General features: G+C 59.3%; 1 protein-coding gene across 4 annotated transcripts in view; it reads right to left on the minus strand.

Annotated features, from left to right (window-relative positions):
- WWP2 (WW domain containing E3 ubiquitin protein ligase 2) overlaps nt 1-25,613 on the minus strand; it is a 42,372-nt gene that overhangs the window by 9,569 nt on the left and 7,190 nt on the right. For 2 of the 4 annotated variants that reach the window (XM_075765701.1, XM_075765702.1), the window contains exons 5-11: nt 20,807-21,088; nt 20,073-20,169; nt 14,802-14,941; nt 11,854-12,070; nt 6,103-6,192; nt 4,148-4,322; nt 778-832 (exon numbers count right to left, since the gene is read on the minus strand). In XM_075765701.1, coding sequence (XP_075621816.1) covers nt 778-832; nt 4,148-4,322; nt 6,103-6,192; nt 11,854-12,070; nt 14,802-14,941; nt 20,073-20,169; nt 20,807-21,088 — 1,056 coding nt within the window. Of the gene's footprint in view, nt 1-777; nt 833-4,147; nt 4,323-6,102; nt 6,193-11,853; nt 12,071-14,801; nt 14,942-20,072; nt 20,170-20,300; nt 20,353-20,806; nt 21,089-25,613 lie in introns of those variants that run through there. The other 2 variants (XM_075765703.1, XM_075765704.1) reach the window with 2 other exon arrangements.

A 25,613-nucleotide genomic window follows, 5' to 3' on the forward strand; every position in this document is an offset into this window, starting at 1 on the left:
CTCCCCCCAGCCTGCCCGGCTGGCCCTGGGGACAGAGCCCCTCTCCTCCCAGGCCGGGGCTCACCTCGCTGACGCGGGAGCAGCAAAGACTCCAGCACCGTCCCCATTAAGACCCTGCCCTTGGAGACCCCCTTACAGCCTGGGCCCCCTCTGTCCTGCTCCAAGCTCCCCGCAGTTTTAACCCCTCTCCCGCCCGGCACAGCACTGCCCATCCACACCCACGAGCATCCCAGCCTGCCCTCGCCAGGGGTGCTCTTGGCACAGAGGGGGGGCCCTGGGGATGGCACAGGGACCTTTCCAAACATCCCGGCACGCGACACTTGGGCCGTGGGGACAGCACAGCCAGCCCCACTCCTGCCAGCTCCCAGCCCCGCTGCGGACCGGGGCAGAGCATCCCGGGAGGCACACATGGCAGCAGGACGGATCCCTGCTCGGTAGAGGAGTTGGATCCCCAACCTCTCCCCCCATCCAAAGAACAACCACAAGCACTTCTGCATTCAGTAGCTGAGAGAGACTGGGAACTCCTCCAGAAAAAGGGGAAAAAAGGAAAAAAAGCTGGATTTCAAATCAGAGATCGTGCTAGTCACAGGCAGACAGCCCCACATGCAGCAGAGCACGGGGAACGCTGGCTCCCCAACCATCATTCCCATTGATGCTGCTGACAGCACCGTCCTCCCTGCGGGGTGAGCAGGGTCCTGCTCCAGGTGACGGAGGAACGTCCCCGGCAGGCTGTCTGGTGAGCGCGGCGGCGTGCAGGTGAGGCAGCTCAGTACTTACCCCAGCCGGGAGGAAGGGGACCGAGAGGATCATTGTCGGACGGGGCGCCGGACGACTAGAGACAACAGAGAGGGCAAAAACACAAAATAAAAACCAGGGCAGGGACACCTGGGAAGAGCAGAACACGGAGGTGAGCTGTGCAGCCCCCCGCTCACACTCGCCTCCTCTTGGCCCGCAGCTCCCAGAGAACTTTAAAAAAAAAAAAAAAACACCCACCTTGCACACTCAAGGGGGTTAAAAAAAAAAAGAAAAAAAAAAAAAAAAGCACAAACTAAACAGAGGCTGGGGCAGCCAAGGGGGTGGCAGGGCAGGGGCCGTGCCGCACGGAGGGGAGCGGGACAGCACGGCTGCGTCCAGATGTGTGCGGCTGCTCGGCTCCCACCGCCTGTCCCCACCAGATACACCTCCAGCCTCCTCCAAGAACCACACACAAGAGGGGAAAAAATATCGCAGGCCTTTCCAATGAAATCATTCCCACAAGCCCTGTCCACGCCCAGCGCTTCCTGGCGGGCCGGGGCCCCCTCCTCCCCGGGCAGGGTGCGGGGCGCGGGATGCGCTCGCACTGAGGCCACATTCATCCGCGCAGACGGGCGGCTCCGCACCCCGCCGCCCCCCCAGCAGGTTGGGGGGCGATGCACAAAGCACCTTTCTTCTTCCCCGGGGCGGGCAGAGCCGGCGGCCGTCACCCAGCCTGAACCGGGGGGATCCCCCAGGATGGTGGGGGGCAGGCTGAAGCAAGACCCCGTGTGAGCCCCCCCTCCCTCCCAGCTCCAGCTCCACTGGAGGTCCCTGGGGATGGAGGCGCAGCCCCGACAGTTGGGGGTTCAGGGGAGGAGGCAGCCTGCAGAGTGCTTTTAATGATTAAATAAGAAACGTACTGTTACCAAAAAGGCATTTTCATTGCACCACTGCACCTCCTGACACCCAGCTGCTGGAGAAGGGCCTGCGGTCCCAGCCCGGCCGGCGTCTCAGCCCTCCACACCAGGCCAGGGATCAGAGTCGGGGGGGGGGGGGCTCAGGAAATGCCACCCGCAGCCAGGCCCGTCCCTCCCACCCAGGGATGGGAGGCAGCCCCGGGCCCAGGCACGGCCGCTACGTGGGATGCCAGGGCCCCCACCCTCAGACAGGCACCAGCACTTGGGGCACCCCATGGCAGCCCAGCACCCCGGGGGTGTCCTGGGGCACGTCGGGGATGGGGCTGGCACAGTCTGTGCCTCTCTGAGCTTCGGCTTTTCCTCCCGACCCCACGTGCCAGGACTGGGGTGCAGGAGGCACTGCCCTCGCAGTGGCCAGCCTGGCACGGCCGTGCCTCCGGCTCGGGGCAGTCTCCGCTCCCTCCCTGCCCAGGCAGGGTGGCCAGAGGCACAGCCGAGTCGCATCCAGAGGTATCACCTCACTGTGACCTCAGAGTAACTAATTAGAACTAACAAGGCAGAGAAACAAGACCCTGGGGCAGAGCTCTGTGGAGCCAGCCCTCCCGCAGCTCTCCACAGCCCCTGGGAACAACCCGGCCCCTTGTGCCTGCAAGACCCCTTGGTGCAAGGGATGCTGCGTGGGGGCACAGCCCGGGGAGCCCTGCGGCACCGGGGGGACCTGCAGGCAGAGCCATCCCTGGCTGTACCTCGGCCCCCTGAGCCACAGCTTCCCCCAGGGGCTGCGTGGAGAGGGCTCTGCGTGCCCAGGGCTGCAGCGCTGCTCATCACCCCCCTGCCCTCCTCTCCCAGCATGGCGGATGCTGGAGACAGGAGGGCAAAGCAAAGCAGAAAGCCCCTGCGGGGAAGGAGGCAGAGCAGGAGCCATTGCCGCTGGCAGCGGAGAGCTTGAAACAAAAAGTACAATCGTTTCATCAGGCTAAATTTGGAGCACGAGTCCCTCCCTCTGCACTCCGCGGAGCCTGGCCAGGGCGAGTCGCGCAGCACTGGAGCAACTCCAAGGCTGGCGCTGGCGGAGACGCGAGCAAGCGACAGGCCCGGAGCCCCATTTGGCCTCCGGTGGAAGCCCCCTCCCACGCGCCCCTCCACGGGTCCTGCCAACGGCGTGCCGAGGAGCGCAAGCGGGTGGAGGGCCCCAGAGCCGTGAGGGTCCAGCTCCTGCCACAAGGCTCGGAAGGGCTGGCGAGCTGTCCGGGGAGAGACGGGCAGGGGGAGGAAAGGGGCAGAGCAGCTTCCTGCACCCCCTGGTTGTATCTCACGCAGATCGGCACCAGAGGACGGACTCTGCACCCCCTTCCCAGGGAGCATCTGAGCTCCTCGCTGGAGCACAGAGCTTGCACCAGCGCTAGCAGCGCTGCTGGGACACGTCAGCCTCTTGGCTTTCTCCGAGAGGAGCTAAACATCGATGGGAAGCTGGTCACCCTGCTCTGCCCACCTTCACTCGCACCTGCCCCACCGGAGCTCTCCGCCTTCAGAGCTGCGTTTTACACCGCAGCACGGCCTCTGTGAGGCACGGGGCCGGCTGACGGCAGAGAGCACTGGGACATCGCCACTCGGCGAGGTGGAAACACTCCAGCCTGGCTCTTTCCCAAGCACCGCTCACCCTGCAGCCCAACAGCCGCCAGCACAGCCCTGGTTATCAAAGGGTGCTCACCACCGCTGGAGGCTGGGTCCTGGCTCCAGCAGCAAAGGCAAGGCCAGGACAAAAGTGGTCTCTGCCCAGGAGCTATTGCTCTGCGGGGCTGTTGAGAGACCTCTCCCCAAGTAAGGAAACACAGCTACTCAGCCCAAACCAGGAACGAGGGAAAGAAGCAGAGAAAGCCAGGGGGAGCTCAGCAAGCCCAGCAGCGCTCATTCCCTGTGCTCTCTGGTCCCCTGGCTCTTGCAGCTCTCACCATGCCAGCACTGGTACCCTGGTCCTGCAGCTACTGCTGCTGACTCCTGCTGCCACCCAGGACCCGACTCGCTGTCCTCAGTCCAACGGACACTTAGGGAGGGACAAGCTCAGCCCCAAGAGCCTCCCCTCCTGCTACAGACCAGGCTCCCGTGGCTTCCTCAGCGTATGCCCAGCTCCGACAGCACGCAGCGGTCCTGCAAGCCTCGCAGGTCAGCAGTAAGGCTTGGCTGAAGGGAGCCAAGGGAGAAAGCAAGTGCCTAGCCACGCTGGCACTGAAGGCACACCGGGGACAGGCTGCTGAGGACACCTACCACCACCCTTCGGGGCCATGCAAGCTGTTTTATAAAAAGAAAGTTACTCCCACAGGGTTCTCTGGACGCAGCAGAGGAGCTCGTAGGCTCTCCTGTCTGAAGGCTGCTCTGCTGAGCAGGCAGACCCCACACAGCCCAGTGAGCACCCCCCCACGCTCACCAGGCCAGCCCAGGTGAGACCAGTGGGAGAGCTGGGTGAGACCACCACCACTGCAGCCCCCGGCTCTCACCTGATACAGGAATCTTTGGCTGAACTGCTGCATGGCTCCTTGGAGCTGGTTTCGCTGGGACTGCCACTGCTCATAGTTCCTGACGTACTCGGCCGTGGGGCGCTGCCACGTGGTGGTACGGGTGTTGTGGTCCACGTAGTAATACCTGCCTCGAGGATCCACGCGCTTCTCCCACCTGGAAACACCAGAGGAAGATGTCACTGTCCATCCTCAGCAGGTCCCGCTGGCAGATGCCTCCAGCTGCCATGCAGCAACTCAATATTAATGCAGGTGCGAAGGCAGCAGAAACCCCGGAGAGGTCGGGAGGCACAGCAGAAGGCACACAGACTGTCCTACACCAAGGAACTTCCCATTGCCCTTGCCTGAGGGCTGCCCCTGGGGCCCTGGACAGGCAGCAGCAGCTTGAGAATGTCCAGCCGCTGCCCCAGAACGTGTTGAAAGCACGACTGAGAGGAGTGCTGGGTTGTGAGCCCCTTCCCCAGCTGCCAAGCTCCCCTTGTGCTCCCCATGCAGCGGCTCAGCAGAGGATTTGTGGTCAAGTTCTGCCTCTTAGAAATGCAGGTGAGAAAAGCAGCTCAGAGTCCTCCAAGCGAGAAATAGTTGAGAGCTGTGGGGCCCAAGGGTCCAGCTAGGGAGACCATGATTTTTCATTTCACTCTGACACTACAGGCTGACCTCGGACCCTTGCTCTCCGGCTCCTCTCACAAGACTAAGATACCCTTTCACACAAGGACTCCATCCCCAGCTCCAGCATAACCACCAGTGTCACAGCTGAAGGGGCTGCTTTGGACACAGATCCACCAGAAGGAAATACAAAAGCCTAGTAAGGCCTGAAGCAGCTCCCTGCAAGGGCACACGAAGACTAGATATTAGCAGAGTTCGCACCAGGATGCCTTAAGCATTCCTCTAAGACAGGCGACCTCTGACAGAGCTAAGGCAAGAGGGCAGAAGCACACCTGGGGTACTCTGAACCTTCCTTTGCAGGTAACAGCCTCCCTCTTTTAACATCAGACAGATTTCAAGCTGTTGTAGGATCAGAAAGCAGCTGCAGAGATCACAGCTTAACTGAGGGTAGAGCGTGCCCGCAGGAACCTGGAGGCTCCCGTGGAAGAACACAGGACAGGCTTGTATTTCACTCTCACACGTTACATTGGTGGTAAAAGCACGCTTGAGTCATTCCAGCCCTGAACAAACTCAGTCTAGAGAACAACAACAGTTTGGCTGTATCGAGTTCTCTGCTTTTAGGAGCACAAAGAGGTGAGAATTCAGCAAGCTTCTGGAAAGCACGTGGCTCCCAGGGCTGTGCACAGCCTTTATGACCTGAAGACTGTTTACTCCTGCAAATGAAAGCACGGCCCTCCTGAGCGCGAGTTTTGCAGAATGCTTCCTGTGGGTCTCACAGAACTGAGCAGCACCGTCTTCTCAAGCACAAGCAGCCCCCAATGTGGCTGAGAACGAGACCCTCTGAGATAGTCCCAGGGTCCAGCTCCAGGTTTGGGGCACACGGAGTGTGGTTGTTTCTGTTCAGGTCCCACCTAGAAGCATATCTTTTTCCAGGTGACATGAGGCCCACCCCGTCCCTTCCCCTGGTCCTCGGTGGGACGTTGCTGGCACCCCATCCCCAAGGCCCAATCCTCTGCTCTGCCCACAAGCGGTTGCACTGCTGGTCAAGTGTTCATTTCCATGGTTTAAAATAAATAATCCTCTAACAGAGGTCAAAATGCAACAGATTGGAAAGCTTTTTCCATTTTACAAATGATGAAAAGACCTTTCTGAGGATATAGGGCATGCTTTCAGGCCAGCAAATGCTTGGTCATCTCACCCCATTTCTTTTTAGGAATGAAAAGTCCTTCCTGCCACCAACCCACTTCTCTCCTTTTGTGCAGGCTCCCATGCATCCGATACAAGAAGTTAGTTCAGTATGCGAGATGCCAGCTGCCCCCAGAGCCCCTTACCCCGGAGGAAGAGGTCTCTCCCACGTGGTGGTCTTGTTGTTATGGTCTACATAGTAGACTCTACCATTAGGCAGCTCTCGCTGCTCCCACCTGCAAGAAAAACAAAAAATAAATCATGAGAGAGTTGACACTTGCTAGCACAGAGACCGAACCCTGGCCGAGGTGCAGCTACCAAAACAAACTGCCCTCTGCAATGCCAGCCAGAGCGGCGTGCCTCCCACTGCAGGGCTCCCCGGCGCCTGTCCCCACCGCTCCAGGGCCAGCTGGGGAGGGCAGCACCCCTCGGGAGAGGACGTGGAGGAAACCCGAGGCAGACGAGACGGCGCCTGTCCTCTCCTCAAACACAGAGGTGAAGCGAAGGGGCTCAGCTGGAACAAGCACCGTGGATCCAGCAGCCTCAGCCCCCGCATCTGCAGGGCAGCGAGAGCCGGAGCCTCGCTACACATAGGACCAAGAGACTTCAGACACCTTCGTCTACTTTAAATCATGCCCGAACAGTCTCCCTGGAAAACTGTTTGTGTGTGTGCCCACGGCTCAGACTGCAGCTGTGCAGCCCAGCCTCCCCCTCAGATCAGCGAGCTGTGAATAATTAATAATCACCTTATTACCAAGAATGTCCAGCGAGCTGCATCTGGTGGATTAGCAAGCCTACCTCCTCGCATTGCTTAGCTACGGTGTTCCAACCTTTATTTAAAATAAAGAACGACAGCAGGTTTACAGGACGGTTGTTTGGCATGTTAGAGCGAGACTATCAGAGAGGTGCTGCAGCAGTCTGCTTTCTGAAAACAGGCATAATTTGGAGCATAAATTCCTAATTTCCTCCAGAAAGTAGGAGGGTCGGCATAAGATTTCACACAGGGTCAGTTTTATGTCCTGTGAGTTTTTGATGTAGTTTTTGTTTGGTTTCTCTTAATACATCTTTAAAGGGGAGCCTTTGAGTTTGGGCTGGGGCTGAGTTTTCTCCTTGGCAGCCCTCCTGCTCACTGCTGACAGATACAGCCTGAAAACGTCGCGTGGCCACAAGGCACGGGGTTCGGAGGTGGCCCCTAAGGGGAGCCGGTGCGATAGGGAGGCCTGGCTTCACACAGCTACTCTGAAAACCATTCTTTGCTTTCATTTATTCATGGAAGTTTATGCCCTGGCAAAGGTAAAAGCTCCGCGGAGCACCGTGCTTTCCTGTCAGCTTTTATTCTGCAACAGAGAGAGGCGAGTCGGCAGCTGCTGACAGATAAAGTGTTCTCCTGCCACACTCCTGCTCCCACAGGTCTCCCTCCTGATTCAATTTTCAGTCTCAATCACCACAAAAAGCCCTAGGAAATAAATATACCAGCTTCTGTTGTGACAGCAAGGGAACAAATCTGAGCTTGCAGAAAGCAAGAAGCCCTCGTGGAGGAGACACAAAGCACTGATGCCCCATGACCGGGCTCACACTGTCCCTGCTCACCCTCAAACCTCCCCAGGGGATGATGAAGCCATCAAACGGTGACCTCAGCCACAACCACACACCTGCTGCGACCACAGGTCCACGTGCACCACAGCCTTGACACCGCTCTCGAAAGAGGTGGGAAGGCAGAAACGGGGAGAGCTTCAGCCGCGTCTCCAAGCCCCGGCAGCGTGACCAGTCCAACAGCCAGGCGGGCAGCCTGAAAAACCTCTGCCCTGGGCAGAAGGCAATCTTGTACTCTGAGATAAGAGCCAGTTCCCCAAAAGCGGGAGGGGAACGCGAATGCCAGGCTCAGGACTTCGCCAAGAGATTGTCTAACCCAAATCAGATCTGTTGGCTTCGCTCCTGTGGGCTTCTCAAAACCACTGTCAACTTAAAGCACCTGCAGAGACCAGGTAACATCTGCAGATAGAAGCTACCAGGCAGCAGCACTGGATCTTTCTCATCCCTAGAACAGATCTAGGGACGCCAGTGGCCATCTCTGATGGGAAGAGCCCGAGGCATGACCTCCTGTGCCTGCACACCTTTCACAGCGAGCAGCTGCCAAGCGTGACAGCAAAGGAGTGACACGCGAGAGCAGAGCTGGCACTACCCGCTGCTGTTCTGGCATCAGGAAGTCTTTGTCTCTGCAGCCCACGGTCAGCCCTTTTCCTGGGTTACCCCCGGGCCGCGCCGGGCGTTGTCAGAGGGGAAACGCCTCAAGTTTCCTGTTCACTGATGATGAACTTGGTGCTTCATGAGCCTAACAGCACCAGGACAGCTAAAAAAAAGACTGAACTCTCTAAAGGGAAAATCTGCAAAGGCCACGCAGGATTGGGAAGAGCTGCTGGTGGTGGCAGCTACTGACTGATGTCCTCGGTCCCCGTCTCATGCCCTAGCCAAACAGGTGACGAGCTCACGTGCTCCTCAGGGCAGCAGCTCCCTGGTGATCTGAAAAGTAAATTTGCTGAGGGTTGCCTCGCCCAACGAACAGCAAATCGCCACTGCTAAACAGGAAGCCGTGATGAGCTGTTATTATTGCTGACACACAGCAATGGCCTGAGACACAGGGGCCCTGGGGGCAGCCCACCCCTGCCCAGACCACCTTGCCCAGCTCTCCGCCAGCTTCAGCTTTTCGAGCTTCCCTGCATCGCATCCCATCTGCTGTCCCGCAGGGAACGGCTCAGGGAGATGCACGACAGCGGGCTCTTCCTCCGGGGACCCTAAGTCCAACCAGCGTTCCTCCCCTGTGCCTGCTGCCCCATCGCCACCAGCAAGGCAAAGGAGTGGTTTAGCAAGCACTAGATGGTGGAAGCCCTCACCCACGTGCACCACCGCTGCAAGCACGAAGCGTGTGACGTGTCGGCCCCCGCCAGCTCCCCTCCAACCACCCGCAAGGCTTGCGAGGGCAGCAGATACAGGGAGCCGCGGATGGTGCGAAGTGGCAGTGCTGAAGCAACCGGGCAGTCCAAACAAAACGCCCTCCTTATGTAAGAAACCACAGCCCCACGCCTGCTGCCAGGCAGCATAATGTACCTCTTTGTACGGGCGAGACAGCGCTGTGTATACACACCACGCTAACGACCGTCTGTCCCCCGCGCAGGATCATCACTGATAGGAACCAGATGCAGGAGCCAGCAGCTCTTGTGCCCTCCCCCCTGTCACTATCAGTCCGCTCGGAAACCCCAACGTGAGAACCCGGACCCCACGCCAAAGGCCTCGAGCGCTGCGACCGGCTGCTCCTGTGCCACACACACTCCCCAGCCTCGCAAGGAAACACCCTCTGCCCAAGCCAGGAGGATGTGAAGGAGGTTCTGGGCACTGTCGGGGCTGGAATTATTCAGAACACCTTCCAGCACCCTCCAGCCCCTAGAACAGACTCCCAGTTGTGTGAGAGATGCCTTTGTGCCTGCCGCATCTGGTGCAGATGTTCAGAGGCGGCTATCTGAGCAGAATAAATAGCTCTGAATCCCCACATGAACCCAGCCGCTCTCGACTCCATCTGCATGCAGCCCAGCACGAGCAGGGAGGCTGGAGCTCAGAGCACCCACCAGCACGCAGTGAGGAAAAGCTGCCACCCCTCCAGAGGCTGAAGGGAAGCCAAGCGCGAGCGCTCTCCACGCTCCCACGGATGAAGAGAGACACTCGGAGAATGAGGCAGGGCTCATGCAGAAAGCAGGAGGGACACGACGGCTTTCTGGCTCTTCAGCGCCGGAGCGACTGGCAGCTCTGCATGGGACGTTGCTCCTGCGAGCGGCAAAGCAAGAGCAATGGCCCACACGCTCCGCACAGCCATCCCTGCGGGAGCCGGGCCAGCGAGGGGCTATCCTGCACCACTTTCTGCGGAGCACGCTGCTGCCAGAGCTGAAGCGGCCTGGTTTTGTCTGCATCCCTTCTGCCTGAGACATTGCTGCCTCCACCAGCCCAGCCAGCTGTATCCCCGTCTCCCAAGCTGGGCCCCAAACCACTAGTCAAAGCAATACCCTGGTGTGGTGAGTCAGCCAAAAATCATCTGCCCTAGATCAGGTCTCAAGAGATCCCCAGAAGCTCATTTATACCACCCCAGGGCCGCAGCGTTTTGTGCAATCCCTGTTTGTGCAAATCCCTGTTAGCCCAGAGCCTGGTCTGGCAGGTCTCAGGGCAGGGCTCGCACGGCAGAGACCTCAACGGACTCAGGTCTCTGCTCTCCTTCACCTGGGAAGACCTTGGTACTTGGTCTCCACCTGACCCAGCAGGTCAGCTGCTCCCCAAGCCAGCCCAGCATGAGCACGTAACTCAGCACATCAAAAGAGGGTTGCTGCCCTCTTCCCCCCCACAGATCCTACAGTCAGGCCAGGGAGGGATGATTACACAAGGTGCTAATCAAAGGTGTCTCCAGAGATCCAAATTGCGCAAGCTCAGCCTGGAGGATGGCTCACTACCCCTTCGCTGCTCTTCTCCAGCCGTCTCCCAAAGCACAACAGCTTTTCCTCCTCCCCGTGCTGACGCGCACGATGTTCTGGTGTGTGAGCGCTGCAGGGAGACAGGCACGGGCAGGACACGGGCCACCCTTCCACCCGGCTGGACCAGGTAAGTGCGAGTCTGGCGTGTCTTAGAAAGCAGGGCTTGGAACCTCCCGAGCCCCTGAAACCCTCACTGCGAGGTAGCCGTGGGCTGCTCTCCGCCCTGGGAAAGGAACAACAGCCTGTTTCCACCTTGGGCCGTGCAGAGGTGGGGAAAAGGAGACCTTCAGTCTACCTGGTAGGAGCAGAAAGGGGCATAAGCTCTGGCTGGAATAAAGACCTTTTTCAGAGCACTGGACTTTTCCAGCTGCCTGGAAACAGGAAGCGCCCAGGCCAGAGAACAGAAACCCTCACACACCCCGCATAAAGGCACACTGAGCCGTTAACCCTAATTACCTGTGACTGACACACCAGCGAGGCCCTGACCTTCCAGGCATCGCCTCAGCCAAAGGAAAATAAACAGCTCCCTTCATACGAAACACAAGCCATTTTCAACTCCCCCCTCCTCACCGCTTTGCGTTTGCAATCCAGAATTAAAGGTGTCTGAAGTACAAGGGGAGAATGACCCAGCTGCAGCACAGAGGGGGGCTGAGCCCAGAGCCTGCCCGCCACCCCACCAACAGCCAGCACACCCACCGGCACAGCTCAGCCAGCCCCAGCTCTCCTCCCAGCCCCTTCCCCACATCCCGAGGAGGAGGATGCAGAGCATCCGCACCGAGGGAGAGGAACGGGCACAGCTAGGTGAAGGTCCTGCCCACCTCCCCCCAACACTGGCCAGTGCCTCCACGGTGTCTCTGGAGGGCATGTTCGTGCCGTCCTGCCGAGAGGGAGCTCCCTGGAAATCCACGCTCTCTCGTGCGTTTTCCTCTGACTGATCCCTTCAGCAGCCCCAGGAGAGCAGAGGACTCTGCTGCTCCCCTGGGCACAGATGCTGAGAGACTGCTTGCTGCAGGGATGCAATTCACTGTTTCTTCCCCCAGAGACCCAGAGCAGACACAGATCAGACCCCGGCCCTGAGGGGAGAGAAGTCTGCAGCACCGTCACAGGCCAGACAGCTGCGGCTAGGGAGGACAGGCTGTGCCGGGGGGCACAGGGGTCCCTGACAGGCACTCCCAGACCCTCTCTGCCCTGCTGAGCACCAACATTTCCACCGACTCCCAGTGCAGCACAGCCCCCTCCCTCAAACAGCCTCTTCTTCCCGCACACAGCAGTGCCCCAGTTTGCTCGTGTACCCCCAGTCATCCTTCCAGGGCCGTGCCTCCCTCCCTGGGGGCCACGAGTGATCTGTTGGGGGAAGGAAAGTCTCAAGCAGAAGGCAGAACTTACCCGGGGGGCAAAGCATCCAGGGCTAGCACTGCTGCCCGGGCCGGTGGGGCGCTGGAGCCAGAGGCTGCCTCCTCTGCCTCTCCAGAGCTGGTCAAGGCAGGAAGGGCAGGAGCGACGGAGCTGTCAGCCACGCTTGTCGTCGCCGGGGTCGGTACAGTCGCTACCACTGCCGGCCTTTCCTCTTCGATGTCCACAGCACCTGCTGCATCACCGTTCACTGCGAAAGCAGAGGGCAGAGACGTCAGTACCAAGGGTAATGGGGGACCCAGCTGATGTACCGCACCCACACAGCCCTGGAAGGGGAGCATGCGGTGGGTGGCAGCCGCTACCACCCACGCACAGGACTCACGGTGCTCCCAGCCTGCAGTGAAGGCAGCACCTCCTCCACCCAGCAGGCAGATCCCTCTGGGATCCACTGCCACTGCCTTTGGCACAAGCCAAAAGTAGAGGGTACTTTGCGTTTGTGCTCAGCATCTCTGCTGCTGCTTGCAAACATGCTGCGTGCCTGATGGGAATTCAGGTAACAAGCAGGGGCTCAGAAACTGCTGGTGTAGTGTCATCCCCCCTCCCAGGCATGGGGAAGCCCAGGCTCAAAAAGTCATCTGCACCAGTAAGAGCTAACGTTGCTGGACTCCACTGAACTTGGGGAAAAGGGAAGGGGAAGAGACAGAGCAAAGGAAAAAATATAAAGAAAACTGATGAGGAGGATAATGCAGACCAAAAAAATGAAAGGGAATTTGTTTGGTGAATATTTATTAGATAGTCAAAAAACCCCAAGACTTGGCAGTCCAGCAGAGGATACCTTTGCTACAAGACATCCTGACTTCAGTGGCAAAGCATTAAAAACAAACCAGCAACAAGTAACAAAGTAGTAAGGGATGCAGACAGAGCTCCACAAGTTAGAGCTGAGAAATGCAGAAAACTGTAAGGGAAGCATCTGTGTCTAGAAGCCCAAGTATTTAGAAGTATTGTAGGGGAAAACCTCACAACAGAATAAATCCCCCCCAGACAGGACAAGTGAAGAACTACAAACACTCTGGAGAAGAAGCAGACTGCTCGGGACACCTTTGCTTTGCAGCTGGAGGGTAGCAGGACAGCATCCGCCGGCCCCGGAGGAACCCTGCTACACAGCATCAGCAACCAGAGGAGCCCCTAGGGCAGCATCTATGGGCGATGAAGATTTCCAGGTCAGCGGGCTCACAGCAACTTCCACCGGAGTCCTGCAGGACTCAGGTGAGGAGGTCTCTGACTGCTACTCATTTCCAGCAAGCCTTGGAAAGGGCAATTTTAGGAGCTTCAATCACATCGTGCCAATCTTGAAAGGGAGCCTGCAGAACGGCCCAGGTAACTGCGCTGTGGTCGGTTTGATCTCAGTCCTGGACAAAGCAGGGGAAAAGCTAATCCAAAGTTCACCTGATAGGCAAGGTTCCAAGGGGAACACAGCTAGGGCTAAGCAACGAGGCCGCGGGGAAAACACGCCATAAAATAATCTCCTTTTATTGTCAGATGAAATTACAGCTGTGAGCGACAAATGCAATGGGGATGTTCTTGCAACAGTCTGCTCAAAAAACATGATAATGTCGCCAAAATGTACCAAACTGAGGAGGAAGAGGATGGTTTCTAGAGGCATTCCACAGAGCTCAAGACAGGGTGTCCAGCACTAACCCCAGCCACCCGAAACACTCATCTCCCCATCCTCAAGTGTACAATCATCGCGGACAGGGCTTGCAGGACACACAGAGGTTGGTGAGTGGTAAATAGTGACGAGGACAGCACAGTCAAAGCCACTGGGGAGGCTGGGGCCAGGCCAATAAAATCCGCTTTAAACAAATCAAATCAAGGAGCCAAAACCCTCTGTCCACAGCCCGAGGGAGCGTCCCCGGCACAGCGAGGATGCTGGGAAGGGCAGGGTGGGCACAGGGGACACCACGCAGCATTCACTCCCTGTACAACACTGCGCCAAACAGCAGAGACGAGCTGCAGCCCCCCCCGGGGAGCAGAGCGCAGACCGGGAGCGACAGCTGAAAGGCCGCATTTCACATCAGCCTTCTGCTCCTCCAATCTCCCTCCCAAAATGGGTTTTGACAAAATTGAAATTGCATTGCTCCAGGTTTTTCCAATGAAATGAGAAAAAAAGCCCCACAACTTCCTTCTGGGTTGAACAAAACATTTCCTTCTACCCAAAACAAAGCACTCTGCTGCTCCTTCCAGGGCTCTGATAAAAGCAAAAGAAAGGACAGCGCTGCCTGCAAATGCAGTGCAGGGGAGCGGGAGATGCGGCACTGCTCAGCTGGCTCCATGAGAGCCAGGGAAGGAAAACAGATAAGCCGCTTGTAGCTTCGTAGTCAGGTACTCACCAGGTCCCAGTCCCTGCTCTATAAGATATTTATGGCTGGTGGACATACCCAGGAGAGGACAAGAGAAACCCTTCCAGAAATACCCTCTGGCATAGGAATCAGCCCCCTTTGGAGTGGTGGGTTTGTGCCTTCTCTGGTGCTCGACATTCAGCTGCTCCTCCCCGCTTTCATGGCCAAAGAGCTCAAAACATCTTCACTGAAGACTGATGGGCAAATTCAGCTGACCACTCCCAACCCTGAAAAAAGTCCACTCAGCTGTGGTGACCGTTCTCCTTGCTATGGCAGCAGTGACCTTTCTGTACTCTGTATCCTTTTAAAAACCTGGAGCTGGATGCAGTATTTTTGTCAAGGGGACTCCAGAGAGGAGCCACAGAAATTATAGGCATTCTGCATGATAGGCAGAACAGATCCTACCAGTGTGCTCTGCAGAGCTGCCCAGCTTATCAAAAGTAAAATCAATAAAAATCAATCAATTCACAGGGAGAAAATTCCCAGGCACTACAAGATCTGTTAGCTTAGCAGAAATTCATTTTCTCCCTCAGAACGCAGCCCTGAGCTCTGTCCCCCCCGATCCCATGAGCGCTGGTTCACCTGTGCCGTTGGCTGTGCCGTTGGCCATGCCGGCGTGCTGCGTGCTCTTGGCCTGCTGCCGGTGCCGGCTCCTGGCACTGGGACTTTGCTCTCCGCTCCCCGCGTTTTGCCTGGCTGCTCCAGCCGCATGTCGGTGCGTCCTGCAAGGGAAAGAAACACGAGAGGTGAGACACGCCACTGGCCTCACACAGGAAACCCCGCTCCTGCCTTTTCGCCTCGCGCTTGTGCTGCTTCTCGCCCAGCACAGCCATCGGTGTCCCCAAGAACGGCCTGGATGCTCCTCCGGCAGAGACCTGAACTTCATGCTGCCTACTTGGACCTGCCAGCCTGCCCACGTGTCCTGGCACCAGCCTGCCAGCAGCAGAGTCCTACGGAGGAATAACCTGGGTGCCAAAGACCTTGGTTTCGTTTGCGGGTGCTCACCCCGGCCGCCCCACGTGCTTAGGAACGGCCCCAGGCACTCACGGCCAGAGTCCTGCTTGCAGCACCAAGCTGCCACAGCCCAGGCAGTTTGTTCCATCCACCCCTGCAATAAAGCTCCCAGGAGACATCCCGCACCAGTGCCAGCTCCTGCACCGCGATGCTGCGTCAGGCACCAGTGGGAACCCTCACCGTGCCTCCTGCCCAGCTGCAAGCCTTGCACAAGAACAGGAGGGGAAGGTGCCAGTGTTCGCTGCTGCCAGGACAGCCGGGAGAGCTGTGGCCTCTGAAAAGGAGGGAACAAGCAGCCGCGAGCTTAAATCATGGCACAGGTTGCAGCTGGCTCAGATGCAGCTGCTCCTTCCCTCCAGGGGGTCGTCTTCTCTTTGTGCCATGCTGGAGCTCCTTCATCACTGCATCCCCTTCGGCAAGCTCTCCCCCTCCAACCACCCTGAGCCAGCCCAACGGCATTCAAGAACGTGGGGTTTTCAGGCTGACTAAGAACCCCAGTCATTACTGCAAGCGGGCAGGGGGACGGGGCAGGGCAGGAGGGGGCACGCTGCCTTCCTGGGTCCACGGGGCAGGCAGAACCCGGCCACCTCTGCCCAGGATGCCGGGCTGGGGCAGCGACCGCAGGGGGTGAGGACCGCAGGGATTAGGAACTTTGTTTGCCCCAGCCAAGTTCTCCCCATAAAAGGGCAAAACCCACAAACTGTCCCCATGTCTCAGAGCTGGAGCTGGGAGGGGACAGCAGCTTGGCAGCAACAGGGCACCGCATCAGTCATGCCACCCTCACCAGCTCCAGCAAGCCCTCCGTTCCTCCCACTCCCTCCGAAGCCACTCTCCTTGGGGAGCGGCTCACAGCAGCAGGCAGAGGAAGGGCTGGGATCGGGAGGAGACATGGAAAGCAGGAGATGGTTGTGAAAATAGATCAGCTAAGAGTCACAGGCAGAGCAGCCCACAAGCAGGAGCTGCTGAGGCTGCTACGTCCAGCCATGGACCTTCCCAGGAGGGCAGCCCCACACAGGGGCTCCTTGAGGCACCCCTCAGACAGTGAACTCGCCCCAGAAACCCCGGCTACAGCCAGGACACCATTACGTGCCGGGGATTTGGCCACCAGCACCTGGGGACTCAGAGCAGCTATGGGCACAGAGTGGGCTCCTCTTTCCCCGGTTGGGAAGTGAAGGTTGCCCCTCGCTGCCCATCCACAGGGCTCAGCGGGGCGCACCGGCACCACGCACCTCCCGAAAGTTCGCCGGGACCCGCCTCCCCCTGTGCACCCCGTGGCAAGGCTGGGAGGTGCCGCAGCCCCCAGAGCCCTGGCCGGAGGGGAGCAGGCAGGTGGCACCACCGGCAGGAGCCAGTCCCGCCGGGAGCAGCTCCCGAGGCACGGGACAGATCTGGTCCCTGCCCTTCTCAGCACAGATGAGCTCAGAGCGGCCCGGAGAGTTTTTAGAAACCAAAACAGGATGTTTCCAGGCTGCCTGCCCGCCACACAAGGTTACCAGGCCTGAATTAGCCGGCTCGCTGCCCAGCCCAGCCCTCCTACGAGTGCTCCCATCTGGGCATTGTCTTTTAATAGACGCGTGGAAACAAACCCAGCGAGGCCACGTGAAAGCGGTGGGGCTGGGAACAAGCTCTTAAAATAGGAGCGGGGAGAAAACAAGTCACAGCATGGATGGGAACAGCCTCTCGCAGCCACGCCGGTGGGATGGAGCGGGGCGTGCGGAGGGCAGCCCATCTCCGAGGCGGCTGGCAAAACCCCCACTGTCCCCCATCCATCGCAGACCTTGCGTGGCTGCCCCATCGCCCCACCAGAAGCAGAGGGAGCAGACAATGCCGAAGAGGAAAGTGGCGTCAGCCAGAGTGACATCAACCTTTCAGCTCCCCCCGCGTGCCAAGGCAGAGCCCCCACGCCGCAGAGGCTGACGTGGGCCCCAGGCACGAAACCCAAGAACGGCCGCCTCCTCCCGCTGCAGTGGCCAGAAGGTCCTGGCACGAGACGCCAGCAGAGGTGGCAGCACCAGTCTCGGTCTCGCTTGGCACACCGGATCGCAAACTGCAGTCAAGGAGGAGGGAGGACGGAGGATGCAGCCGGGAACCAGCACCAGCTGCAGGAGGTTGGGACACGACCACTGGGAACACAACCAGGAGAGAGAGCCCCAGCGCCACGTGGGCAGTGGGGGCTCAGCTCCCAAACCACAGAGCTGAGAAATTCCCCCGCCCCCGTGAAGTGGGGAGGAGGCAGCCACGTCCCCCCACACCCAGCCCTCACGCCTGCAGTGCTGGAACAGAGACGGCACCCGTGTACCAGCACCCTGAAGCTGGGTCAGGATGAACACCCACTCACCCCGTGCAGCCAGCAGCTCTGGCGCCTGGCTCTGAAATCCCAAACCCGTTTTATTCCTGTTACCCACCTCCTTCCGGCTGACCTGACACCCATCTCACAGGTTGTTCTCCGAGGCCCTGAGCAACCTCTCTAACCCCTCTGCAGCCGCAGGCAACACACCCGCCGTGCAGCACTGCCTGCCTCTCCCCTGCCCGCGCCAGGGCTGCAACCAGCGATCGCAGCTCACCTCGCCTTCAGCTGCTGCTGTGTCACACCAGAAGCCACATGCCTGGGGACAACCTGCGGCCAGACGTGGGGCTTTGCAGAGCAAGGGGTCTCACAAAGGGAAATACTTCGTCTGAGTGACACAGAGGAGCATCTCCCACCCGCCCTCAGGGATGCTCATGCCCGTCGCTAGCTGAGCGGCAAGTTTTGGACATCACGCAAGCCGAGAAAGCAAAGCGTGCTGCGCTGAAGGAGTCACTTGAGCTTGCATGAGCTTGTGACAGGTGACAGCGGTTTTCTCACGGCCGTGCTCAGAGCGCAATACCCGACGAGGCTCACCAGCTGGAGCCTCCCCGCAGGGTGAGCGGCAAACCGGGCTGCTCTATTCCCTGCTGTCAGAAGAGGCCCCTTCGGCCACCACAAGACAAACGGGGATTGTGGCAGCGCTCGGCACCCACGGCACCAGCTCTCCGCCAGGGACCTCTAGGCTCTGTTTTCTCTCGGCACAGAGGGCTGTGGAATTTCACACCCCGTCACCAAGATTAGCAGCAAATCCCAAGATGACATTTGTTCAGGAGAAGAAAGAGAAGCCCTGACCAAGCAGTTTCCCTTGAGGGGACAGTGTAGAAATAGCTGAGGAGCAAAGAATGACCCTTTTCTTTCCATCCTGCCTCAAGCAAGTGTGCCAGCATCCATCACCAAGCCCACGAAAATAAACACAGCTCTGCGTATAAACAGAGCAAACATCGTACAGCATTCCCATGTGCAAAGGACCTGTGCTCCGCTCCAGAGAAGGCAGCTGTCTCCATGGTGGGCATGGACAGCAGTGCTCCACAGTACTACATCAAACTGTATGGTTACGTCCACAACAACCCCACGCTTGAGCAAGTCTAGGATGAACTGAAAACTCACTACCTGTTTCCCGTACCAGAGCAGCCATGAGATGTTTAATGACTGCAAGCACACGCGGAAGGTCTCTAAAGGTCCCCGGCAGAAGTACTGGCCAGGCCTCAGCACACTTCCCTCACATGCTCACAGGTCAAGACAGCACCAGAAGCAGACACTGCTCACAGACAACTGGGAATCAGAAGCAAGCAGTCACACCTAGTCACCGGGCTGAGCCTCCCAAGCTAGAACCTCCTTTGCAGGCTTTCCAGCACCTACTGATAGCTGCTAAGTGGCTGCAAAGCCGAGCACCCAGGACACACTCTCACCCTTTACAAGGCTTTAACACCCGGACAGCAGGAATCAAGAGGAGCAGCCACAACAAAAGGGCATGAACTGCGTTCAGCAACCTGCTCCAAATTTCCCGTCCCCCTCCTTCCCCAGGTGGGAGATGAACACGCGATATGGAGAGCCAGGGTCACTTTTTAGCGCCAAAAATATTTCTCCCCTTTGCTCATCTCTTGTGTGTGCCCGGCAGATGAAGAAGGACCCGAAAAGCTCGAGGTGTGGGGCTTGTTGCTGCTAGTGCTCCCAAGCCTGGGGGTATGCAGAACCTCTGACCGGGCAGGCTGCAGGCGCCCTCTCTACAGGCACACTTCTAACCAGAACATCTGTATAGGCTGCTGGGCCTCTGCCATGCTCTGGAAATATAAATAGGTGTTAAATTCAACTCCATGTTGACAGTGTGACACGTCTCTCAATAACCACAGCTCCAAAAGGAGCAGCGCTGAGCTACTCCAACCCAGTGAGAAGGCAAGGAAGGGCACCGGGCCAGACACAGGATGGCCGGCTGCCCAAGCATCTCATTTCCTTTGGAAGCAGCTGTTATTTCCCTGCAGCTCTGCTTCTCCTGCTCTCCCTGGACCTTCAGAAGCATCCCCCTACGACCATCGCCCGGAGGGACGTTGTACTTCCCAGCCTGGACCAGCGCCTGCCCAGGGCTGTGCTCGACACAAGAGCTGGGGTCCCCTTAATCCCCATTTGAAGGGGCCCCTGCAGACCAGCATTTTGCTGGTTTGCTGGTCACAGCCGGCCCCATGCCTCCCTGGTAAGCCATTCCCTCAGCTGCCAGCAGAACAACTAGTGGAAACTGGCTGGGCCATCGCAGACCTGATACTCCTCAGGAAACAAACACTTTAAAAGGGAGGCTTGGGTCAGCGCATCCCAGCTGCACGGCCACCCCTCAGCCAGCCCACCCCTGCTCCACGCCTGTGGCTGCTTCGCTGGGCTCACTGGGAGATCTGGAGCAGGGTCCGCTGCACAGGGACGATCTAGACACTTCTCAGCTGCCTCACGACCACGGTGACTGCCTGGTAACAGGCTGGCAGGCGCTGCCAGCCCAGGCCCCTTACCTTGGTCTGCTTCCAAAGCAGTTTGTACTGGGAGGCTGGTGTCTGCCCTCTGCGGGTGCAGCTGTGCTGCCGGGGTCCCGTCCAGGCACCTGGGCCCCTGAGTGCGTGAAGAAAAAGTGGGTGAAGAAAATGATGGAGGCACCTACTGATTTTACTTTCCTTCCCTCCCTCCTTCCAGAAAGGAGACCCAAAAGCACAACAGCCCCAGATACTACAGGACAGACCCACCAGCACACAAGGACCCCCTGCCCTTATGCTGGGGTGCTCTCCTCGCCCACCGCTGTGCCACGTCCCGTCCCACAGCACATCATGGCTCTGAGCACAGCCCTAGGGAAGGTAAATGCAGAACTTTGTGGAACTGGCAGCACCCGGAGAGCGGCTACATTCAAGGCTCCCACATTTCACGGGCTTCGTGTCCCAGTGAGGAAGGGAAGAAGCTGAGGAAAAGCAACCACCAGCCCCTGTCCAGCACAAGCTCCGCTTGCTCCCCAGGCAGCCCCACAGGTCAGACGTCAGCCCGTGTCTCCGCACACCCTCCTCCGCACGGTTCATTAACCACAGAAGCAGTTTCCCAGGCAGGACAGCGAGGGAAGGGGCTGAGCTGCGTGGGCAGCTGGTGGAGGGCCTGGAGAAGTAAGCCTGTCGACGCTCCCGCTCCTGTCCCACCACACACTCGCTCCCACGGGAGCCCGTGCGCAAGCCCGCAGCCGGGCAGGCAGAGACCAGAGCCTTACCTGGGAGAGGAGGTGGCTGCTGGCACTCGGACGCTTGCTCAGAGGTCCTGGGGGCCACGCTCTCAGCCCCGCTCCTCTCCCCGCCGCTGCTCACCACCTCGTGCTCAGAGCCGCTGCATGCATGCGGAGACGGGCGGCACTCACCCTCTGTCACGGCACTGCCATTAGGCAGGCTTCCCAGATCAACAGCAGGCCCGTCCAGGAAAATCGTCAGCTCTCCGCCGGAGACAACGCTGCCTTTGTTCTCCGTCTGCAGGTCCAGGGTCAGCTGCCTGTTCTCCACTGTGGGAGACAAGGGGACATGGAGAAAGAGACCAAGCAGTCACCACTCAGCATGCCAGCTGCGATGGAGAATGGCTCCATCATCCCAGCTCCCCAATGGGATGGGACATCAGCCTCCTGGTCCCCTCCAGGCCTCCCCATGCCCCCAAAGGGCAACACGTCCTCTCCCTCGGGGCCAGTTGTCCCAGCGAGCACCACCGGCAGTGGCCCCACGCTTACACGTACCCACCAGCATCGCCAGAAGACACCCAGCCAGCCCCACCACCAGCTCCCAAAGAAGATCCTCCTTCACCCACCACTGCTCGCAAAGCGGGGACCCTCCACGGGGGTGAGGCTGCCCCAGGGCCCCTGGCTGCACCACAGCCGAGACCACCACCACTCACAGATCCAGAAGCCGGGGCTGTAGGGGGGATCATGGCAGGAAAGCAGAGGGATTCGGCTGGTGTGACACAACACATGGAGCAAGAAGGGTCCTGCATGAGGGTGACCACCAGCAGGTGCCTGGGACACGAAGCAGGCTGATAGCTACGTGCCCAATGGCACCTGAAGCCCTGGCCTGCTGCAGAGGAGTGAGCAGCATCCTTCAGAATCAGCAGTATCCTCATGCCACCAAGAAAATCCAGGTAAGCAGCAAAGGAAAACCCCAGGCACGTCCCTCTATCCTCGTCCCTGTGTATCAGTTCCACTGAATGCAACCAGCACAAAGGGCTGCCCCCAAACGCACAGAAACGCTCCGCTGCAGCATCAGACCGCCTTCGCAGAAGCTTCTGGAGTAGAGGGCACGGGCTGGGAGGCTGCTGGAGACAGCCGCCAGCTCCACTCCCCTCCCTCGCGAGCCAGTTTGGCTCCAGCAGCTTAGCGAGACTCTGCCAGTCACAGCTCCACGCGCAGCTGGACACCGTGGCTTTGCTCAGACGTAACGGCCCCGGGAACACCGCTCACCGTTCTCCCCATGGGCACAGAGTGAGGGGCTGCAGCAGCGAGGGAGGAGAGCTGACGAGCCACACAGTGCCACGCGCCGGGACACCCAGTAGCTGCTTTGAGAACCGGCGCTTGTCCTATCTCACCGACACACGTTGGCAGCCACGGCTCTCTGCCTCCCTGCGCCCCAGGACAGACACCCGCCACCCTTCCAGCTCCTCCGAGCCCTCCTGACAGCTCCCTGCTGCACACGGGCAGCAGCGAGAGGGGTCCCTGGAAGCCACCGGCACCCAGCACGGCTGGAGCGAGGCAGAGTGCGAGGGGGCTGCCCACACGCCTCCCGCAGCCTCCTCCAGCCGTGCACACAAAGCCACCTACTGCAGAGCCGCGTCCCCACAGGCGACGAGAGACCACCACGACCCTCGGTGCCCACGGGCAGGCAGGGCTCTCGCACCATCGCGGCAATGCCTGCCAGAGCCAGCGGGACTGAAACACCCTGCTCCACCACAGAAGGCCAGAAAAATTTGGCTGTGCCAGCCTGGGACATGGGCCCAGACGCTTCCTGACTCATTTGCTCAAATAATATTTTTATTAGACACAGATTGCTCATGATACAATGCCACCATTTTTCAGCAACCTGCTTTGTCCTGGTCCTGATCCGCTGTGGGGACAGGGTGCGGTACCTGCCAGCGGGAGCAGGAGGAGGATGGGAACATGCTCCCCATGGATCCCTCATCCCGTCTCGCACCGACGGGGCCCCAGGGCATCCAGCTGCCACCCAAACAGCACCTACGGCTCCTGGCTGCCAGCCCGGCACTTGCACAGCACCAGGGGTGAAGGCACAAAGACCACAGTGCTGCCACACACCGGCCTGGCCGTTGCCAGGACCAGAAGCAGCTGCACACCTCCCATGCCAGCCCGGAGAGTGGCTCCTGCCCTCCTTCCCGGTCCAGAGCTGCTCCTCCCCACAGGGCGTCTGCCGGCCTCACATGACTGGCAAGGGTCACGGAGAAGAGGTCCACAGCACAAGGCCGCTCACAGGACTCGCACCGGCCCACAGCTGGTAGCCATCCTTCCTCCGAGCCCCGCTGCAGGGCAGGTGGCTCCGCACTGGGATTTATCACTCCCTCCTCCGAGCGGTCTCTGCCCTGCAGGGTCCTCAACACGCACCCCAAAACCCAGCGCCACGGGGGCTGTGGGACAGGCCGTGCTCGTGGATCTCACGAAAGCATCTTGGATTTTAGTGCCCAGGAGGCAGGTGTCCCCTCAGCACCCAGGTCCGAGCATGGCAGGAGCGCGTGCTCGCAGGGACTCGGTACCTGCCCATCAGCATCAAGGGATTCTGCTAAGCCTGGTCTTACCCATCTGCCTAAAAGAGCTGCCCTCAGTTTGCTTCCAGGGGGAACTGATCTCACAGCCTGTTTTAAGAGCCTGAGATAGAAGATGCTACTGAGCACAGCCCAAGGCCAGAGCAAATCCAGACCCTGTTTCTCCCCAGCTGCTCCAAGCCATAGGAATTTGCATTTTCTCCGAGCTGTGCGGAAGTCATGCCCGTGCACTCCGGGGGTCCCCTCCATCCCCCTCTGCGAGCGCCCAGCAGCCGAGCGCACGGCTCTCCTCGCCGGAGCTGCACAAGCCCTCATTGTGCAGGCGCCCAGCCGAGGGGGCGGCAGCGCAGGAGCAAAGACAAGGTGTCTCCAAGTGGAGGATGTGAACATGAACCTCCCAGCCGGCTTCCTTCTCCCCCTCTCCACCCCCTTCAGCTTTTTTAAAGAAAATAAACACTAGCAGAACCTTCCATTCACTGTCCCCGTCCAGCACGCGGGACGCACAAAGGGACATTGCTGTTGCACCAACAGAGGGTCCCCTGAACGGCTGAGCACAAAGGCTGCCTGTGTCCCGCCGGCAGCCAGAATGTCAGAGGGATTATTATTATTTTGGGAGGGGGTCGGGGGGTGATTTGGTCCTGAATAAGGTCTCAGTTCAGCTACTTCCAGTGCCCCGCACGCAGCATCAGAGCTCCCATTTAGCAGAGGTGAGCTGGAATTCCCACCCAGCCCATTAAGCGGATTTACGGTTCCACGAAGCGAGGCTGGTAGCAGCCAGCGCGATAACGGCCCCGGGCTGAGCCCAAGCCTGAGCCCTCCAGGACCTCCAGGAACCACACGCGTCTGACGCCCATGGGCGTGAGCACCAGAGAGCTGCCATGCGGGGGGAGGCAGCCCCTCTGCCCCTTCCCTGGGTTGGGTGGCTCCGTCTTCGCACACGCAGCCAGGAAGATTTGCAGACAGACAGCCGGATGGTGCTTCCCACCCTCTCAGCTCCCCAGATCCTCTTCACACAGCTCCACTGGATGCAAAGGCCGGTTTCCGCTCAAACGGCTCCACGCGATCAAAGCTGTATCCACCATCGCCCCTCGAGAGCAGCCCCCCGCAGAGCGGCCAAGACTGCCACTTATGCAAACAGAAGACAAGCAGATCCTCTGGGCTGCCCCGACAACCACGCGCTCCAGCCAGCAACCGACTTGCCCTCCGTCAATACGCAGAAAAATCAAATCCCAGAGCCAGAACCCTGCCCTGAAAGCACCCTGGCACCAGACAGAGAAAACAGGGCAGAAAATAATGTCAGTGGTGCCACTCTCAGCCCCAGTGGGAGCACTGAGCCATGCCAGCTTCCCCCAGGCTCGGGGCCCCCGAGTCACCCCAGGGCTCAGGGCTGTCGGGCAGGCAGTGCCACTTGCAGCACCCACCTCCCTGGTGCTTGGCAAGTTAAGCCTAGCTTAACCTTTGTGCGTACCTGCAGCCGAAGGAATGACTCCGTGCTGCGGCTATGGTCCCTCTGGGAAGAAGCACGTGGGAGTTAGACTTTCCACGGCCATCCCTAAACCAAGGAGGAACCCAGAGTTTAAGACAAGGAATAATCTTTATTGTCCCAGATAAAAAGTAAAAATCTCCCCAGGCAGTGGGAAGCTTTGTCCCTGACACTGACCCAGTTTCAGCTGCCATGGCTGAGAGACAACTGTGCCCCACTCTGTTTATGTGCCAGGTATAACCAGGAGGACCTCAGACTCCTGCTTCTTTCCTCTGAAGGATCACAGCCCCGGGAAGGGAGACGAGATGGGAGGAGAGAATCAAAGAGCCCGCTATCTCTGACCGGGGGCAGCTGGCTGCCCTGCCAGGGCACGGTGGGACCCTGCCTCCTCGCTGGCCTGGGCGCAGAGCGTGGCCTCCCATCCAAAGCGAGCCTGGAGGCGGCCAGGGTGTGGGGACAGCGCTGCTGCTCACAGTCCCACCAGCCCTGCTCGGGATACGACACCCGAACGGTGACCCAGGGTAGGCACAGTCCGACCCCCGCTGTGCCTCACTGGCTTGGACAAATGGTTTTACAGCACCATGGCCCGGCTGCTACAGGGCCAGCTCACGGACCGGTCACCTCAGCCAGCCTGCATCTGCCTTCCCGACTCCTCGCTAAGCGCCTTTGCTGCCGGGCCCTGCGGCGGAGCTCCTTTGACAGCATATCCACAACAGGGGGGCAGCTGCAGCTTTCCAGAGGTTGGGGGTTTGCTGCTGGCTTCCTGGAGGGTCCCGCGCGGCCGAGGCTCCAG

Source organism: Balearica regulorum, chromosome 13 (assembly GCF_011004875.1).
Source record: "Balearica regulorum gibbericeps isolate bBalReg1 chromosome 13, bBalReg1.pri, whole genome shotgun sequence".
Lineage (NCBI taxonomy): Eukaryota > Metazoa > Chordata > Aves > Gruiformes > Gruidae > Balearica > Balearica regulorum.